This window comes from Condylura cristata, unplaced genomic scaffold (assembly GCF_000260355.1).
Source record: "Condylura cristata isolate star-nosed mole 26May11 unplaced genomic scaffold, ConCri1.0 scaffold00023, whole genome shotgun sequence".
NCBI lineage: Eukaryota > Metazoa > Chordata > Mammalia > Eulipotyphla > Talpidae > Condylura > Condylura cristata.
This window is the reverse complement of record NW_004567124.1, coordinates 13,703,145-13,724,403: the sequence shown is the minus strand read 5'-3', so window position 1 is coordinate 13,724,403 and position 21,259 is coordinate 13,703,145. Positions and strand designations below refer to the sequence as shown.

At 33.3% G+C, this 21,259-nt stretch overlaps 1 protein-coding gene across 5 annotated transcripts in view; it reads left to right on the top strand.

Moving 5' to 3' along the window:
- The window catches only part of TCF12 (transcription factor 12), a 315,088-nt gene that overhangs the window by 113,149 nt on the left and 180,680 nt on the right, over positions 1 to 21,259 (top strand). For all 5 annotated transcript variants that reach the window (XM_012728670.1, XM_004687757.1, XM_004687755.1 and 2 more), the window contains one exon: positions 11,257 to 11,359. In XM_012728670.1, the coding sequence (XP_012584124.1) occupies positions 11,257 to 11,359 (103 nt within the window). The remainder of the gene's footprint in view (positions 1 to 11,256; positions 11,360 to 21,259) is intronic.

The following is a 21,259-nucleotide window of genomic DNA, read 5'->3' as shown; positions in this document are numbered from 1 at the left end:
TTGTAGCCTTCATCTGTTCCCTCCATATAACCCCTGCCTTTGGCAAACTCCAATGTGTTCTGTAGCTTGTTTTGTTGTTTCTTTAAAAATTCCACATGTAAGATCATGCAGTATTTACCTCTTTCTCTGTCTGACATGTTCTTATTTAGCATAATGCCCTTAAGGTTCATAACATGTTCTTGCAAATGGCAAGATTTCTTTTTTTCTTAATGACCGAATAATTTATTCTATATAAACATACCACCTTTTTTTATCCATTTATCCATCAGTGAACACTTAGGTTTTTTTTTCCTCCATATCTTAACTGTTATAAATAATGCTGCAGTGGGTGTGGGGGTGTGTATCTCTTAAAATTTAAAAAGTTTCTAGTCTTTCCTATAAATTTTTCACAGTTTGATATTAATATAATATATATTATAATACTTTGGCTCTTATTTTACCTGTCTAACATAATAAAATAGACATTTCAATATGTGGACCTGGTACTTTAGAAATTATTTTAGATTGTTATTGTACAGAGTATAAGAATATTTTGTTTATTGACTGATATCCAATGTGGCAATTAGATATTGCTTCTTAATGCAAAGTCTTTAATAAGTTTATATTATTTCTAGGCTTGATTGATATAAATTTATTTCTCAAATATCAGTGAACATTAAAAAGTATGTATTGGGGCCTCCCTGGTAGTGTTACGGCACTCAGAGAGGTGGGAAGAGAGACTTCCTTGTCACACTGGCAGGCTCAATGGGACAGTCCCAAAAGGCTGAGCTCAGAATTACAAAAATGGTAAACTATATGTTCCTTATACAAAATGCCATCGCAATATCATAGCATAAGCATTCTTTATTATTTGGGAAGGTGGTCAAGGTAGCCATAGCTACTATTGTGGACAGGCATTATACTATAGGAACTTTCTGCTTCAGCAAGCTGCAAAATCCAAGCAGCAGATTCCCCCAGGCAATAGGCCTGGGAAAGTACCAGAATCTAAGTGGATTGGGGAAACTTCCTGCTTCAGTGGTGTAGGAGTTAAATAGTGTTATCAAGCTCTTGCCAGCCATTGTGAAATGAGTTCAATCCCCATTCAGGGAGCTGCACTGTGAAGCTAAGCCAAGCCATGGCTGCTTCAGTGTGAGTTCCATCCCCCACCGCAGAGGTGACCTACATGGCACAGCTGCCCTCTCCTGTTTTGCCCACTGCCTCTCCTCAGGAGTGTACTTCATTGATCTCCCTGTTCTGCTCCCCACTCTGTCTCTATAGTGAATCCTCGCACTGCCTCTGTACTTCTGGCCTGTGCCCCATTTCTGTATGCATAATAAATAAATAAAATCACACACACACACACACACACACACACACACACACACACACACACACACACACACACACACACACACAGGGCTCTCCTTGGTGGTGCAGTGGACTAAAGCACCGCATTATGGAGCTCTCTAAAGCCACTGCAGCACGAGTTTGATTCCCCACCAGGGAGCTGACCCACACAGTGTGACAGACCTCACCTGATCTGCCTGCTGCTCCCCTCCACAGTGTATTTTAGTACATCCGCCTGTTCTGCTCCCCACTCTGTCTCTGATGAATCCTCTCACCCACAACACCTCTGGCCTGTACGCCAGTTCTGTAAGAATAAATATTAAAAAAAGAACTGCCTTCTAAAATATGTATATATATGTGTGTATACACACACACACATATATGTATGTATGTATTTTTTTGAACAGTTATATGTTCATTGTCTTTTGATATGCAGTAGAAAAAAGATAAAAGCGTTAAAATATGTAAAATCAGTTTTTTGCACAAAGCACTTTCACCTGTCTTTTACTGAATTTTCCTTGTTTGTATTATAGTGTATAAACAGCACAGCAGAATTTTGGTTTGCACCTGTGAGATCTTTAGTACTTAGTGGTTGTAGTAGATGGAATAATAGGACTGACATTATTTATCATATACCAAATCTCATTGCAAGATAAAACAATCAGTTCTTCTCAACTTTAATTTGAATAGAAGTATCTTGAAGATATATTTATTTGTGCACACAGAACTGGAGTACAGGCCAGAGATGCAGGGGCGGTGAGAGAATTCACCAGAGAAAGAGTGGGGAGCCGAAAAGGCAGACTGTTGAAGTACACTGCTGAAGGGAGCAGTGGGAGGGTCAGGAGAGGTCTGCCTGGCCATATGGATCACCTCCAGGGCAGGTGGGGATCAAATTCATGTGGAAGTGGCTTTAGCTTCTTGGTGCAGTGCTTTAAACCACAGCTCCACCAAGGAGGGCCAGATTCTTATTCTTTAGATGTATAATGTGCACCAGTTTCAGCTCTCCTAGTATTTGCCAGTGTTGTTAGTATAAGAACCCTATTTTAGTACTGAAGGCTAGTATAAATCAAACTATTTGTGAAGGATCTTTTAAAAAATATTATTTAATATGTTATAAAATAATACTTTTTGAAAATGTGATCAAGAATAAATTTATAATAATCAAAATGTGGAAATTGTTTTTAGTGCTTAATTTCAAAAACTATTTTTTAGTGAAATAACTTTATTTTACAACAGATTTTAGGTGTGCACGAGTATATTGATATGTCATCCATATAAAGTACAGTATGTTCATCACAGCATTCTGATTCTATTCTCCATATATTGGCTTTTTAAAACCAATTTACCCTCCTAATGTAGTGTGTTAACAAACCTTATATAAATACAAAGTCAGGATGTTAAGGAATAAACCAGTTTCCTCAAAAATTTTTTATGTATATTGCACTATTTTTTATAGCTCAGTTTATATGGTAATTTTGTAAAATACAAGCTCTAAGTTTTTTTTCAGTGTTGTACATCAAACACAAAATTGTTCTGCCGAATTACCTGAAACCACTTCTTAAACTTCTTTGTATCTACCTTATTGATGTTGATTTGTAAGAAACCATCCTTGGTCAAGCATTAGTCAACAGAATGTACTTTGAGTGGGACTGAGGTAGAATATTGTGAAGTTCCTTATAAGAAAGGAATTGTTAAAGGAAAATAAAGAATCTGAGTCATTTTAATAATGGGATGTGATTTAAACATTCACTATTATTTTGTAAATTCTAATTAGAAAACAAAAGCCTTAAAGGTTTTTAATATTTTACAGATCTTAAGTTATAGGAAAAAGTACTTTTTCCCTTTTACATCCTGCCTTATTTTTTTCCCTTTAGAATATGTGTGAGATTTTTCAGAACTATATAGTAAGACTAATGTAACCTTTCAGCAAATCTTTTATAGCCCATTGTCTTTTTTTAGAGTAAACTAAGCTTATACAGTTTTGTCAAAATGTTATGTATTATATTATATTTCATAATACAGTGTTTTAAGTTAGATTAGTTTTTAATTTTGTTGTTTTTAGTATTTGTTCAAATGAAGAATCATTTTTGAACTGTAAGGAACCAGAGCTCTAAATTTTTGCCATTTAATGTCACAGAGATGAAATCTAAACATTAGAAATAAACAGAACTTTGTGTTTTTTTAAATACTAAAAATGTTCAGTAAAAATATTCAAAAGTATTGCACATTAGCATCAGAATATTATGCTTCTTGTCTGAGCTTACTGAGTGTTTCTCATTTTAGGCAAAGCCCAATACTCTTTGGGTCTAAATTTTTTTTTTTTAAGTTCATTAAATGGAGTCTTAATTAATTATATGTCTATATTTTTATGTCAGTCCTCCAAACACTCCCCATTTATAAACTTTCAAAGTAGCTACACTATTGTTGACATTTTTTGTCTCTGAATTGTATGTAGAAAATAGTTGTAGTGTAGATAAATTATTTATTTTTTAACTTTCTTTATATATATTTTATTAATCATAATCACTTAAAGCAATCTGCTTTACTTTAAAAAACTCTGTTGAAAAATTTATCATCACTTAAATTTTCTTTATCTGTAATGCATATTTAGCTGCTTTTAAAAAGAATTATTTCCTTTTGTACTTGTGGTAAAAAATATTCTTCATTTTTTACTTATCATATTTTAAATTTAAATTTCTCTAGTCTCTGCTAAAGAAATTAACTTTCAAAATCTATATGGAGGGATGGTAGTTGAATTCCAGACATCCTTGGCTTGTAAAGTGTTATTTAGGCATAAAGAAAGACAATTCAGAATTGAAGGAGAATTCCAGGAGATATGGGAGCATTCAGTGTGGGAAATTTTACCAGAATTCAGTCTCTTAAAAGCACCAAAATAAGATCTCTTTTATGTTGAACTGAATATCAAGGGTTCTAACAAGAACTTTAGGAGCAAGAGTTCTTTTATATAACATACAATACTGTTCTAGAATAGTGGGAAGCTTGCTGTGACTTGATTTTTTAGTTTGGATTTTTTTTTAAAAGATATATTTATTTACTTATGCATATAGAACTGGGGTACAGGCCAGAGGTGCAGGGGTGGCAAGAGGACTCACCAGAGACAGAGTGGGGAGCAGAACAGGCAGACTGACAAAAGTACACTGCTGAGGGGAGCAGTGGGCGGGTCAGGAGAGGTCTGCAACGTCATGTGGGTCATCTCCGGGGCTGGGATCAAATTGATGCTGAAGTGGCTTTAGCTTCTTAGTGCTGTGCTTTCACCCACTGTGCCACCAGCGAGGGCCTTAGTTTGGATCTTTAATCTTGGTTATTCTCAGATTTCATTTTTTAATCTGTAAAATGAAACCAATCTTAGCCTCACTAGAACCATAGTGTTAATTTTGGATTGCCAGTGAATTGATACAAGGTATTATTTGACATTCTTATTATTTCCTCTGCCAATTTTCCAGATCTTTAGCAAGACACTCAGCTTTGCTAGTGAGTGACTCATCTGTGAAACACACAAAACGCTTGGATTCAGTAATCTATTTATTATTATTATTTTTTTTGGCTTTCCCTATTTTGATACATTTTGCCTTGGTGGCCTAGAAATGTTTTTATTTATCCATATAGAGAATGAACTTTACAATTCAGAAACCTGTCTGCTTCTCAATACAATATGTAGTAAATGATAAGCCAGAGCACAGGGGCATTAGTTATCATCGCATCAAATAGATAGCATTAGCAGTTAATTAGATAAACTTGTATGTATGGATGAATTCAGCTTAGAACTGAAGCCATGTGGACTTTTTTAGGTGATCCTCTAGAGTATCATTTTTAAAAGTACTTCTTGTTCAGGCCCTCCCTGGTGGTGCAGCGGGTTAAAGCACCGCACTGAGAATCTAAAGCCACTTTGCGTGAGTTCGATCCCTGCCTGCCCGGGAGGTGACCACATGGTGTGGCAGACCTCTCCTGACCTGCCCGCTGCTCCCTCAGCAGTGTACTTCGTTGATCTGCCTGTTCTGTTCTCCACTCTGTCTCTGGTGAAGCCTCTCACCGCCCCTGAGCCTCTGGCCTGTACCCCAGTTCTGTATGCACAAATAAATCACAAGAAGTACTTTTTTTAAAAAATTCAGCATTTCATGTGCCCACCAGATTTTTTGAGTACCCATCCACCTTTAAAAGATGCTAATTTTACTTCTTACCCTGCCCATGACTACTCAGACTTGCTTTTCATTTTGGAGTCATAATAATTTCACTAATCTACTTCTTAGTGTCCATAAATGAAAAGTTTAACCTAGAGAGACTATTTATCCTTTCAAGAAAAAAACATAAGCACTCAATTACATGCACATTTTTATGTTGGTCTCTTTTAGGATCATGAAGAGATATAAAACATTCTTGCCCTTAAGGAATTTGTGGATCAGGATGATAAAATCAATTTCACTCTCAACAAAATCCATTGTATATTAACACCTGACCTGTTAAAGGATGAAATAACCTTAACAAATTGAATATTAAATTGCCTTTTCACACGAGGCCTGATTAACACTGTGCATTGTTCATTGTTCATTCATTCATTAAATTAACCTATTTTATTAGTCACATACTGAGTGATAGTGAACTATATAGACTATCCTTGCTGTCAAATGACAGACTGTTGTGATCAAGTTAACTTGATTGTCTTTTTTCATAGGTATATTTAATCGAGAAAGATAGTCACATTCAAAGGCTTAAAGTATCACCTTATTTATCTAGACATCTACTTTGGCAGTTTATCCTAGGGGTAAAAAATAAAATACATTAAGGACATATTTTTCTCTTTCTCTTGTTATTTGTGCTTACTTTCATTTTACTTCTTGAGTTGTGATCACTCATTTATATTCATGCTTCCAGAGCCTCAAGGGCTTTCTGGTGACTTGTAGCTTTTAACAGAGTGTACTGACTTTGATCACTTTTGAATACTATAGAATCTTAATATTTGGTGTGAAATTTTTGGTTCTTTAAATATTAAATGTGGTTACTTGTTCAATCTAATTAGATAAGCCCGTACCTTATTAACTTTCTGCTCATTACTGCATATTCTCTGAAAAGCTGACTTAAAATTTATAATATCAAAAGCCCTGCAGCATTTTAAACATTTAACAGCTGAAGCCTCCTATCCATCTGTCATTTATTGAGCACCTGCTATGTGTATGACAGCTATTGTTCTGAAGATATAATTGTGAAAATTGCAGACATGGTGCCTGCCTTCTCAAAATTTGTAGGACATAACAATCTCTGTTAATAATAATAACGTCTAGCTTGTTATTGTGTGCTTACTATGTACAGGATATTTTCCCATTTGCTCCATATAATAGCTTATTTAATGGTCACAGCATGCTGTGAAATGAAGATAGTATTATTATCGTCATCCTTATGTTACAGATGAGGAATTGAGGTAATCAAGATTACTTTGCTCCAATTCACAATTAGTATGTAACAAAGATGGAATTCAGATTTACCAGTCTGGCTGCAAATATTTCACATTTATCTACTACACTGTACTGTGCAAGTATAACAGATAATTATGATATGATTTAAGTAAATAGCTAAATGGGGAATATATGAACAGTGGTATGACCGAAATGCTCATTGCTGTAATAGGTCAGAATGTGTTGAACTAATTTGGTCTTATTTGGGTCATGGAAAACTTTTCTGAGAAAGTAAACCTTCACTGAAAGAGCTTTTTTCCTTTCCTTCCCCTTTTAGCTAGTGATAAGAATTATAAATATTTCAAAATGTATTTAGACAGTGATTTTCATACGAAGAAAAGGCAACATAGACTAAGGTAATCTTGAGTTTATTTTCAACTTGGGAGATTTGTTGGTTGTTACACCAACAAATTAGGTGAAGAAAAGTTTTTAATTAGGTGAAGAAAAGTTTTTAATGAGCTATTTAAAAAATTCAAATGAAAGATTCTTGAGGACACAAATCAGAGAAGACTAAACACTTAAGAAATATTAGGGCTTTTGTTTTTGATAAGACAAAAGATTTGATCGATTATATGCTGTTTAAATTAGTTTTAAATCTGTAACTTTGATTAATCATTTCATGTCTGTTGTCATATCCTCGTAGGGATTAATATTTCTAAATTCTGTGCCATCAAGTGAAGATGGAGAAGAGTGTAAAGTACATTTTATAGCATGCATTTCAAAGCTTTTGTTAAGTGTTAACTGTCATAGATGGAACTATTTAAGATTGGCAAATTAAATTGTAATTTAGACAGTTTTAAGTAGAGAACTGAACAGTTTTTATAATCAGTGTACCAACTGATTTATCCACTAATCGTTTTAGTTCTTTCCATTTTTATCATAAGACAGGAAATTCTTTAGGGCATATTTAGAACAGTTTTTGTGGTTAGAAGCAGCATAGTGGGCTTAAAAGCTACTATGATAGATCATTCTGGTAGTATTACTCTATCCTTCATATTGTAGTATTTATCTTCTCTCGTGTGTCAAAATCTCATTTTTATTAGTGGTTATTTTCATGGTGAAACAGCTTACAAATTCAAGATGTTAATTGGGAGCCCAAGGAAGTTAGGTTTGACCCTTCTTATTAGCATAATAACTCCCTATCAATTTAAGATATGCACCATGATAGTTCTGTATTTAATGATCTCAATGGTTTATTTCCTTTATATTCCAAAATTGAAATAACATTCATTTATTAGTCCCATTGGCTGACCTGCTTAGAGTACTTAATTATTGCTTCTTTGATTTTTGTTCCTTTTTTGTCATATCAGCCTTTCTCTAAGTTCTGTCACCTTCTGCTGTTTTTTCTTTTGCTCTGGCTGTTTGCCCTCTCCTGCTTTTTATCAGCCCTGCGATTTACCTTGTCTGCTTGTGGGTATCCATGTTCATTATCTAACTCCATATAGTGTGTAGGTGTCTGCTATTTAAACTTCTAGTTGATCAACTAATCTCTTTTAAACCTCTATTTGACATCAGTGTTCTACTTAAACTTGTATGGATAAAAAATCTACATTTATAAAAATACCTGTTTCTAATTGCTGATTGAAGGGGTTTCCCCTAATTTATACTTAACGAGAAACTTCCCATTTCAATGAAGTTCTGGCAGAGGGAATACCTGGCTATCACCTTTCTAGGCTTCAGTTTTTCCTTTACATACGAAGGAGATCTTTATTTCCATACAGTCTAGATTCTTGTTATGAGAAGCGTGGTTTGTGAACCAGGAGCATCAACATCATCTGTTTAAAATACTGAATATACCATAGGCTTCTTAATCTGCATTTTAACAAGCTCTCTAGCCAACTCTTGTGAACATTGTAGTTTGTACAGCTCTGTTCTTGATATCATCCAGCTAGTTGACGCATAAGTGCTGACTGAGGAATTCTGTGTACATTTCTGAAATTGACCTTAAATACATATTGATCTTATTTAAATGTAAATTATTTTGTAATTTACAAAATTTCTGGTGAATTACAATTTACCAAAATTATTTTCTTTATAGATAGCACTGTTTGGAAGCAGTGACAAGAACATTCTCAAACACTAAACAGTTCTAGCTTTTTAAGTGAGATTTGGGTATATATTTGACCTTAAAACTATGAAATTTAAAATTACAGTTTCTTTGTTCCTTCCTACAGTATTAGTTTCACTAAGAACCTTTGAGGTATTAGAAAAAAGATTCAAATTTGATTTAACTTTTATCTTAAATGAGGGAAGTTATTCCTTACTGGTATTTGATATGTGGACTAATAGTATATTGTATATACACACAACTTAAATGAGGGAAATTATTCCTTACTGGTATTTGATATGTGGATTAATAGTATATTGTATATACACACAAATGCGCGTGTAACTATTACTAAATATATTAAGGGTTCTTACTCAGATCTTGCTTGTATGTTTTATGTTTATATAGATTCCTATTCTGTGTTGTAGAATGACAGTCCCAAATTTTATGAGTACACTGGGAAATAATCCTGTAACAAACTTTATACTATGCCCTGTATATATGAATGCATACAGATAATAGTAACACTCTTATTTTTGTATGTTTTATTCTTGTGTTCTCTGAGCAAATAGTTATGGACGCTTAGCGATAGATACTCTCTATGCTAAACATACAATCTACGATGTTAATGCACTGTATGCATTCAGTTAAGGATGTCCTACAGCTAGATATGTTTGTGGTTGGGGTTAGGAAATACTGTTTTTAAACTTTAGTGTTTTTATATTCATAGTCATGAAGGAAATATTTTTATTTTACTTCGAGAGATGAGAATTGAGCACATATAAATTAATCTTTCATTGATGTGTGAACAGTGTAACTAACCTGAAAATGAATTTTTGTTGGCTTCTTGTCTACAGTAATATATTGTTTAATGATACAAACAGTATTTCAGTGATTGTTGAACAGTTTTCAGTGCTTTATTTTGACTACATATGCCTAAAGATGGGAGGGAGAGGCGGAAAGAAATCCAGATGTATGTGATACAGCAGTATGTCACTTGGTATTTCAAGAGTGTGAAACTTTAAGCAACAAAACTAAACTTAAAGGAGTGGCCCTAGCTAGGAGATATTCTGTTTTTACATAGCTCCTACTGCATGTTGATATGGCAAATGGGACTAAGGTTGTGATTACCAAAGGACATGCCACCCTTGTGGTCATAACCAAGTTGTAATGTCATCTAAATTCTTCTTGAATGTCTATCACATGTGTATCAGTGATTCAAGAGGAGATAAAATTTAAACAAAGATTCAGTTGGGAGTTAGCACTCCCAGAAGGTTAGTTTTAAAACAGAACAGCAGAAGGAGTTGTGACATGCATCCACAAGAAATTGTAATGGTTTGACAGTTACTTAGCCCTCAGTTCCTAGCCCTTTCGTTGAACTGACAGGCATGCTTGCAAAGATAGTGAGGCCTGTTTCATCCCCATTAATGTCTTTTTGAATGTTAGCCAGAAGTCTGGGTAATGATAAATGTTCAGTGATTCATCAATCCCAGTCCCAGGAGATTTTTTTTTTTCTGGTTTCTGTGAGCTTGGGCAGTTTTTCTTATTTGGGCCTCTTCTGAGTTTTTCTAATCTTTGTTAAAATGGTGTTAGTTGTCAAAAGAGTAGGTATCACCTACAGGGTTTAAAGCCTTGTTTAAAAGTCATATGATTTTGGAGGTGAAGCTGTCCTTTGTACATATAAAAGTCTGAGAACAAGAACAGTTTTTAATTTACAGGGGTTTTGTCACAATTATTATATTTGTAAATTTTGCTATCTCCTTCCCACCCCCATTTGCTTAAGAAGGATGTTTTAAGCTTAAGGAGAAATTTAATAACGGCTATTATAAACTAATAACATTAGCTTTATTTTTATGTTGTAGCCATTTATTTTCTCTTAATTTAAATCAACTGGTTCTTACGTTTTCCTTTTTAAATGACTTTCTATGGAAGTATTTTTTGTTGTACTAGTATTAAAAGAAATATAAATACATTTTTTGTTAAATATTTTATACTTAGGGAATTTATTTTTTGCATATTGTTTATTATTCTTTATAGTTTAAGTAAAATTTGTAACTGTCTAACTGTATTAGTATGTTGTTAGAGAAGAAACAAAGGATATAAACAAACCTTTCCTAATTTATTATAACTCAGAAGTTTTCTTAATTCTTTTTTAATGATCTGTAGAACTTTTGCATATAAGTAGATTGTAGAACTACTTTAAGATCAGTAAAGAAACTTTTTTTTTCTATAAAACCTTAAAGAAGAATAAAAGGAGTACTTCAACAATTTAGTTTTTCAAGTAATGAACAAGGAACTTGATTAGGAATAACCAGTTGTAAGTCTGTATATTAATTAGGTGAGTGTCATTATGCTCAATTAGCAGAACTGCCAAATAATCTCTTTAATACTCTGGCCTTTTTTTCCCCCCCCTAGGGTTTTACAGACAGCCCTCATTTCAGTGATCACTTGAATGACAGTCGATTAGGGGCCCACGAAGGCTTGTCCCCAACACCTTTCATGAACTCAAATCTGATGGGTAAGTTGGTAATTCTTTACAAGTAATTTTTTCAGAGCCTCTTTGGTCAGAGACATTTTTCATCCCCTTGTTCAGGAGAGACTCATAAGTAGAAGAAAGATTCTGAGTTTCTATGGATATCTAGGCTTTCCTTGTTTAACTCCGTTTGAGATGCAAGTAGCCAGAATTGTGGATGCTCTCTTAGAGCATTATTGTCATTGTTGTCAAAATATTTTAACTGTCAGCTGATAGTGTCTTTGTCACCTCAGCATTTATGCTTTCTTCTTTCTGAGCAGAGAAGTGTTTCTAAGATATTTATGACAAATATTACTAGTTTTATGTATGTGATAATTTAAAACATGGCAAGCATGTTTTAGACAGATGTTTACTCAGATTGGGTGATCTTTTGGCACTACTTGATTAAAACTTAGTAGTATGTTTAGGTATTGTGGTTTTTGTTTTAAGTGCTTAGGTTCTTACTGGGATTTTAAGTTTTATTTTGCAAAGTAAAGTTGTGCTTTGAAGAATATTATCTACCATCTAACCTTAAAGGTTAACTACTCTCTTTATCTTCTGCAAAACATTCCTCCCTCCACCCCACCCCTAGCCAAATTTAGGACTCTTCAATTTGAAATGATAAGCTTGACCTATTATTATTTTCTTTTTTCCAGTTTGGATACCTCTCTCTCTCTCTCTCTCTCTCTCATGTTTTTCTTAAGCAACAATTTTACCATTTTGCAGAACTTGACTCAAAAGACTGTTTTATGGCGTTATTTTTCTGTCCTATGCTGGGGCTGAGCACATTACAAAGATTTACTTAATCTTTCTTATTGGTTGTCAAGGGCATCATGTAAATACAGGTTTTTATGATTGACATTTTTCATCACTTACTCTGTTTCTTAAGGATATGACCTATATTATGATCTTAGAATTGTCCTTTTAAGACACAGCCATGCTAATCTAAGTGGATTACCCAAATCCAAAATCCTGGTGATCTGCAATTTTTTTTATAAATGGTTTTGCTTTGTATGGTCTTTGTTTATTTCCCTTATCCTCTGTAAAGTGTCTGAGGAGATGATAACTGATGTTCTGGTATAGATTTTACTAGTTTAAAGTCATAGTCATTGATTATGTAACGAGTAAAAAAAAAAAAAAACCTAACCAGCAATGACATTTGTGTTTTGAAATCACAAGTAATTTCAACATAAATACAGATGAAAACCTGGTATTAAATACATAACTCTCTTTCCAAGTAAAAATTACAATTAAATTTAGAAAAAAATAATAGTTCCTAGACTTTGGCCAGAGGATACTTTCTAATTTATATTTTGAATTTTCTGTTGAGTGTACCATCTAAGTATAATATGTATGACACTCCAAATAACTTCCTTTTGTGTTTTAATTTTCAGGTAGCATTTAATTTATGATAAATATGCTAGAATAAGCTATAGTCATTGTTCTGAAATTTTAGATTGTGCTAAGCTTCCTACATTAAGTCTGTAACTCCAAAATGTGAAAAAGTAGAAATTGCCCTTTTTTATACTTAGGTTCTTACCTTTATTTTTAGCTCATAGAGATGATTGTAAAGCTCTATAGAATTGCATCATTAGTATGGCTTCAAGCCAAGGTGACTGTTAAAGTTGTGGAGGGTAAGTGTGGGAATTAAGTGATTTCTAAGAAGTATGTATATATTAGTCATTTACCTTGGGAAGCTTATACCCAAAAATATTCCTATAATTCAGTTTGAGATTTTCTCAGTTGGACAGATTATGAGCACATATGCTTGTTGGTTTCTTCAGCCTATAAATAATTATTGATAGAATATTCCATATGCTATGTATAAAATCAACATAGAAAATTATTCTTGAAATAAAAATAATGCACATACATAAACAGATTGATTTTTTCACAGTACAAATGGGATAGATCCATTTTCATCTGAACTGCATTGTATAGCCAGTCAGGTACAGCTAACTGTATATTTTCTTTGCAAATTTTAACAATGTAATCTAAATAATGCTTAATTACCTATAATGGGGCAAAATAACTCTAAAAAAGATTAGGCAGATATGTTTAAAAGGATTTCAGTGATCATTGGCAATGTCTATTTACTACACTTCCTTTATCTTATTTTCTGTAAAAATGGTTAAATTAGGTATCTTACAATTTAGTCTAAGCAAGCTCCTGTCAAGTAGTTTGCTTTCAGGAATAAATGCCTCTTAAATTATAGAGCAGTTCTGTGATAGCAACAGGCAGTCCCACTTGATATGAGCCAATTGAGCTGATGTGTGGGTTTATATTGCTCAGTAGTTAATTCTTTAGCCATTTGATAGTGTAAAGGAGTTTCAGGCTAAAATCCTAAATTGTTAAGGTACGACTTAGATGTACATAGTAGTATCACAAGCATTTGAAATGGTACTGTGAATGACAAATGTTTGGAAACAGTTAAAGCTGATAGGAAAGCAGTAACATTTTTCATCATTGCTGTCAACATATTAAAAAAAACCATTAAGAGAAGGGGGAGGGAATTGTATGTCTTGGGGATGTTATTTTGCATATTATGTTCAGCCATAAGCACATTTGCCTGAAGAAATAGTGGATTATAAAGTGCCACTATCTTTCATGATGGAGCTCTCAAACACTTTAATGATTTTACACATTGGAAAAATGAGAAATTTTGTTTAACAAGGGTTGATAATGATTCAATAATGAACAATTTGCCACAGAAACATGCATTTCTATATTCATTTAGATATTTTGAAGTATTTTACATAGGAAGTAAAACTATTATGTTGGATCAGTCAGTAATTCTTCTTAATGAATACCACAATTATCCCATTGATTTGTCAATAAAGGAACAGCACATTTTTGCTTATGTTTCAAGTGAACTAAGTACATCCTTTTGGCACATCACTAAGTAATTAGTATCCAGTAGTTCTGTGCACTATTATAGTAAAACTGCAAAGCTCTGACAATAGCATTGAATTGCAGTCACATCACCAAATAGTCTTCTCCATCCCCAACCTATTCCAGCATTGCTTTATTTCTCTACTCATGTATTTAATATATATTTTATTTAATCCTGAAAGAGGTTGTAACTCAGTTTTAATTTCAGTTTTGCAAATGAGAAAACTAAGTTGCAATAAAACCTTTTTCTTGAGACCACAGAGTTAAAACAGATAGCAAAACTAAATGCAGAATCCAAATATTCTTAGTCAAATATTCTTCCCATTAGTCACATTAGACATGTAAGGTTCTTTCTACATAATGTTCCCAGGTTTTTACGAGCTCAGCTTTATCCTGAGCTGTAATTATGAAGACACTGGTCTTGAGGCCTAACTTTGGGAAGTATTTATATATTGTATGCTCCCCTTTCTTAGAGATGTAGATTAGTAGATTAGGATATTAAAGATTCTGGCATATGGAGTGGGGAGGGGGGAGTTTACTTAACTTTGTTTTGCCCATCATATCCGAGATTTGGATCATGCACACAAGTCTTTTTGTAATCATTAGCCTTTGGTGGACTAGTTCACCATGGAACTCACACAGGAAATATTGGTAGGTTGTTTAAATGGGAAAGTAAAAGATAACACATAGAAGTTCTCTAAATTATAAGATAGTACAATATCATTAAAATTGCTACATATTTTTATAATGAATTTTAGCCATCTTAGCTAATTTAGCAGATTGGAGTCTTTTGTAGTTCAAGTGTATTATTACTTAACCGCTGCTAGTTAAGTATTTGACTATAAACAAATCATTTGTGGTTCTACTGCTTTTGGAGTCTTGTTGCTCAGCCCTACCTTCTTTTTTTTTTTAATGGTCTTTTTTTAATGATTTTTTAAATTTATGCATACAGAGCTGGGGTACAGGCTAGAGGTTCAGGGACAGTGAGAGGATTCACCAGAGACAGAGTGGGGAGCAGAACAGGCCTACTGATGAAATACACTGCTGAGGGAAGCAGCGGGTGGGTCAGGAGAGGTCTGTGGCACCATGTGTGTCACCTCGGGCTGACATTGAGCTCATGCTGTGGTGGCTTTAGCTTCTTAGTGCTGTGCTTTAACCCGCTGCACCACCAGGGAGGGCCCCCTACCTTCTTTTTTACCTCAGAGTTTAAAAGGTCTCTCTGGTAGCAGCTACTATGTTTTAATTTCATTTCATGGTATGTTTCTCTGGGAATTTACTTGAAGTCATTTTTTCTGTAGATTCAGTATTTTAGATAACCAAATTTCAGTGAAAACCCTTATATTTTTGATACATTTGCACTGTAGTTTCTGATTAATGTGGCACTCTAGATTTTTTTTTAAAATGTATATAGAATTGCCATTTTCAGAATGCCAAAGCATAATAGAATACAGTATTCAATTATGTAACTTTGGTTTACATGACATTGCTTTGCTAGATGACATAGTGAAAATGATTATAATTTTGCTTTGGGGAAACAGCTTGGCTTACCATCTATTTGAAAGCATTTCATAAGAATGAGCTCTCTTCATGCTTTGTCCAACATTTTGTTGACTCCAAGTCTCATAAAGGAATATGAGTTATATAGTCGTTGATCTATATTTCTCTGATCTTTGGCTGCTTACTTTTTTTTTTTTTAAGAGTTATTTATTCATACAGAACTGAGGTGCAAGCCAGAGGTGCTGGGGTGGTGAGAGGCTTCACCAGAGACAGAGTGGGGAGCAGATGGACGAAATACACTGTAGAAGGGAGCAGCGGGTGGGTCAGGAGAGGTCTGCATCGCCTGTGGGTCACCTCTGGGGCTGGGGATCCAACTCGCACTGAGGGAGCTGCGACCAGCTTGCAGAGCTGTTTCCTAACCTGTTGCGCCACCAGGGAGGGCCTTCTTTGGCTGCTTACAAACAAAACATTGGCCCTGGAGAAACTGGAGTGAAAGAAATCTAGTTAGTACTGAAGAAATGAAAGCTGAGGTAAATGAAATGAGTAGTTAACTAGAAAATACCAGTTCAACCCACTTGATTGAGATTTAGCGCATAGCCCCTTTAACTGTACTGCTTTTTTTCCCTTTTATATTTACTTCTCTTATTCAACCATTTGTTTATTTGTCCCCTCTTATATATATTATAGCTCTTAAATCTTTTACTTTCTTTTGTTAAAGCTTAAATCCTATTAACCAGGCTAAATGGTTGAATTCCTTCATCCTTCCCCTTCATGAACCCATTCATCCTTTTTTCTGTCCTGAACTGAATAAAAATACAGTATATCAGAATATAAAAGTGAATAAGATTCAGTGTACCTTTATAAACCTTACTGTTTTAATGTGAGGGAAAATAATTGTAATAATTATTATACATGGCATAAAATGAATAATGCAAAGAAAATCCTACAAAAATTTAGAAGAGATTACAGTAAGGCATTAGCAGATGTTTTATTATGAAGTAGTGTTGTCTGTCAATCCAGTATTAATTTAGAACTCTTTTTCTAAGAAGTAACAGAAATAAATTATGTTTAATAAAGAGTGGTATTTATTGACACAGATATCCCAGGTAGCTCAAAGTAGACTGAATTTTGATGTAGTGTCATCTGCCCCCTCCCTCCCTGCCTTACAATTGTTTATTGAGAGAATGAGATAGAACTGGAGAGGCTAATTGTACCAACAAAGAATTTGAGGAGTAAGAAAATGTAAGGATGCAGTGTTCTTGTCTCTTCCTCTCTACTTCTAGAAATCTTCATTCAACTCTTTCCAAATTGTTCTAAATTGCCATTTTTCTGTACTGTAGTACAGCATATCTAATTCCTCAGTGGTTTGGGGTGTTTCAAAATAAATATGCATTTATTTATAATAATGTATCCCTCACAGCCTCTTCTCTTTGCATAATAGTGCCTCCACTTCCTTAAAAAACATCTTCTTTCCATGGTTTTGATAGACATTGTTTTTGAAGGTATTCATTTGAGCTATAGATGGGTTAATGGCTTCTTTTCTGTCCAGCCTGTACGCCTGCATAGACTTCAAGAGTGAATTATTTATTAAATCACTAGAACATCTTAGAAGGCATCCCAGAATTTCAAAAGATAGAGAAAAGAGGTCTAAATGAAGACTTATTTTGAAATTTAAAGCTAAATTAGAAAATATATTATCTTCTAGGTTTTAGGTAAACAAAGACTGAGTTAATTGTTGATTTTTTTTTTTTGTGGCATTTTCCCTTCAAAAAATTGTGTGGTAATATAGAAATGGAAATGTCTTATATATCACATTTAATGAAACCTTGTTTGTTTTCTCCTTAGTTACTGACTCTTAACTTAGGTCCTAATTTGTCGAGTTTTTGTGTTTAAATGGTTCATTAACATCATTTTCATTAACTTCAGGAAATTTTGAATATTTTGCACAATATTAAACTCAGTGTATTTCTTTTAGTTATGCTTTGTAGTTAGCAAGTTATTCAGTAGTTAGCAAGACTGATCAACAGTGCCACTGACAGTATATGACTGAAATAATGATGTAGTTTGAAAGATATTATTACACTAGGGTTAAAAAAAAAAAAGCTATCAGGTCACTTAGTGATTATTTTTAGCAAATTATATTATTTTTTTCTTAGTGTTTGTTATAATTTTATGCCTAAGCCATACTACAGACCATAGTTTTCTAATCCTTAAGAGAAAACATTTTCAGAGAAACATATATACAAATCTCTATAGCAGTTATTTAAACCAAAAACTGGTAACAAACCAAATACCCTGCAACTAACTGGTAAGTGAATAAACCTATGGTACATTAATACCTCAATATTGTTAAGAACAAAGAGATAAGCTTTTTATATATGCAAACTCTTGAATGAATTCCAAAGGCATTATGCTGAGTGAAAGGAGCCAGAATCCAAAAGGTTACATAGCTACTGTGTGATTCCACTCATATGAAATTCTTATAAAGGCAAAACTATAATGTGGAGAAATGATAGGTATAAAGAGGTGAGTTGGAGTTTCACTATAAAGTAACATGAATGAATTTTTGGATGATTTCTTTTGTATCATTATTTTAGGTGTGGTTAAATGAATGTATTTGTGAGCTTAAAATTCATTAAATTATACACTCTCCAAATGGTCACTTTTTCTATGTGATTTCTCTTACCAAAAATACCAACATCAGTTCTGCCTCTTACAAGGAAAATGCTTAGAGACTGAAATTCTCTTAAAATGTTCTAATTGAAATGGAACTCTGAAATCACCCAGGACAGTAGTTCCCAGTTGGGCATGTTGAGAAGTAACGTGGTTGTCGAATAGACTGGAAGTAGGGGACATTGCCACTGGTATTACCCATACCTTTCACTTTCTCACAGTGAAGAGTTAGTATTTGCTTGTCTAATGATTACAGTGTTTATGCCCATTTTCATTAGTCTTCAATGAAAGTGAATTTTTAAAAAATTTTAAGAATATATCCTGAATTGATTTGGTTTAAATTGTAGAATGTTGTTGTTTGAAGATATTCATGGTACTTTAATCCTCAGTTGTATAAATTTTGTACTACATTTCTGTTATTTAATAAGCCTCACATTTTAAGTAAAGTACCTCCATTTGTTCCTTATTTTGAATGTTTTAAGTTATTATTTTGAATGTTAATCCACAATTTTTGTAGTTAACTTCACATGTAAGCTTATTTCTTAGAAAATTCAGCCTTTGCTGGTTATAGCTCCACTTTGAGCTAGGGCCTGTTTTTTGTAGACTTTCAGATTGGGATAATTTTGTTGTTACTGGGAGTTTAGGTTTTATGAACAGTAGAACATGCCATTCTGTGTACATTTTAGGAACTTTTTGATTATATAGATATACTCTACATATTTACTTACAATATACATGAGGCTACTATTCACATAATTCTTTCCTCTTGAAAAACAGTTTATGGCTATTGTCCATATGTATGCTGTGGTATTGTGAAATATGTAAGTCTTTCTTAAATTACATGCTTGTTTTTCACTTGGAAATAATCTCAGGAGGATTATTAGACTCTTCAGATTGTTTGAAATTTCTAGGGAGCCACAATTAAATGGGAGTGGAGTACAAAGCCATTTTCACAGCAAATTAAACCAATTAGTATATTTATAGTTAACATTTTATTAATTTTCCTTGTGTGCTACTCTACACTGGTTCCTGATCTCAGAAGTCAGCACACCTGTTTTTGCAAGCAGCATATTTAATAGTTTAGTTTTATAGCCCAAGAGGTAAAATCATTGTTATGTAGTTACTTACGTAACTGTTTAAAAATATAAAAAGACATTCTTAGCTTATAGGTGGTAAAAATAACAGTTGGTGTTCTGTATCTGTTCCACACACTGTAGTTTGTCAATCATGCTCTGATAGTTTAACAAAAATATTTTAATAATAGCAAACTTGTCAATGTGTTCAAGAGTTAATAGATTACATATGTGAAATTTGAGCATGATTTTGTATTCACATATATATTTTAATATCTAGGCATATAGTGGTGGGTAATGCATTATTTTTAAAATTTCCTTCTTTCATTGCCTCTATACAGAATGGCCAGTTATTGAGTTGTTTTTGTCTTCAAAACAATAGTCTCCATAATCTGAAAGATTTCTAAAAATCTCATAAAGCAGTATAAAGTTGTAACTATAGGATATTAAACTATAATATTAGGAGAAGAAAAGGTGGGGATTAGGTAATTCAGTGGTGATGTGGCAGTGGGGTAGCTCTTTGGAGAGAGATCTTCAGAGAATAGCTGTGAAGAAGAATCCAATAGAGAGAATCAGTGGTAGTGTGAGAATGTGACTTGGTAGGTGTGTGGTAACATACACCTAAAGGGTATGGTCCTGTACCTCTAAATCATACACAGTGTGTAAATCATTACTTCAATTTTAAAATATAAAAGATTGTTCATATAATGAAAAAAATTGCATGTAGGGTGCTAAGTAATTAGTTTTTGAGAAAATCTATCAAATCCTGATTTGATATACTATTCATCTTCTATAAGGCTTTTGCCTGTCTGAGAGATTTAAGAGAAAATGTTATATTTGAAACAGAGTATTTGAAATTTTTTTGCTCATACATAAAATTAAATATGTTTATACCAAAGAACTTTCTTCTGCTTTATAAAAAGTAAATAATTCCCTTCATATAGGCTAATTAGTATCAAGGAAGAGAAATTATGCAGTCATTTAGTCATACCACTAAATGCAGAGCCCTTTTATTCTTCTGTGTGTATGTACACTCACATCTCTATGTTTAGACAAGATAGTAATACATGTTAAGTATAGGCTTTAGTTTTATTACATTTTACAAAAAATTTCAGTAAAAAATTTGAAATCAGTGGTTTTTAAAGTTGGTTATGAAGTAATTAGAAAATGTATTTTCAAGTATGGGAGTAGTAGTAAGTATCTACTTGAATTTACTTTTCTCTAACAATATTGAAGGAGTGTGTATGTATATTCATAATTTATATATTATATGCATTTCTTTTAATCTATCCTTGATTCTTTAGATATGCATGATTAATAAATTGTTATATATATTTTTCTATATCTATTTATGTATTTCTTTTAATCTACCCTTGATTCTTTTAGTTAACTTGTTACGTTCAATAGTTTTAGTACCTTAAAGTTTCCCAACTGTTTTATTTATACAATGTGCTTCTCAACTTCTAAAATCTGCCTTGATACACATAGAGGAAACCAGAGACCAAAACATATCTATAAAGATAATTTTTAAAAATAATATGTTTATTTTTACATCATTTTGTGCCTTTTTAATCCTTGTGGGCTTCCCACCACCAATTCACCTGTGTGCCATCACCATAGTCCAGTGTACTCTCCCCCCACCCATCCCCCCCATTTTTGATCCCATTCCCAACTCCACCCCGGTAAAATGTCTCTGGTACATAGTTGTTAATTATTATTTTCCCGCCCTGGTCCTTCATAGTCCTGCTATGAGTGAAATGATACTTATTTT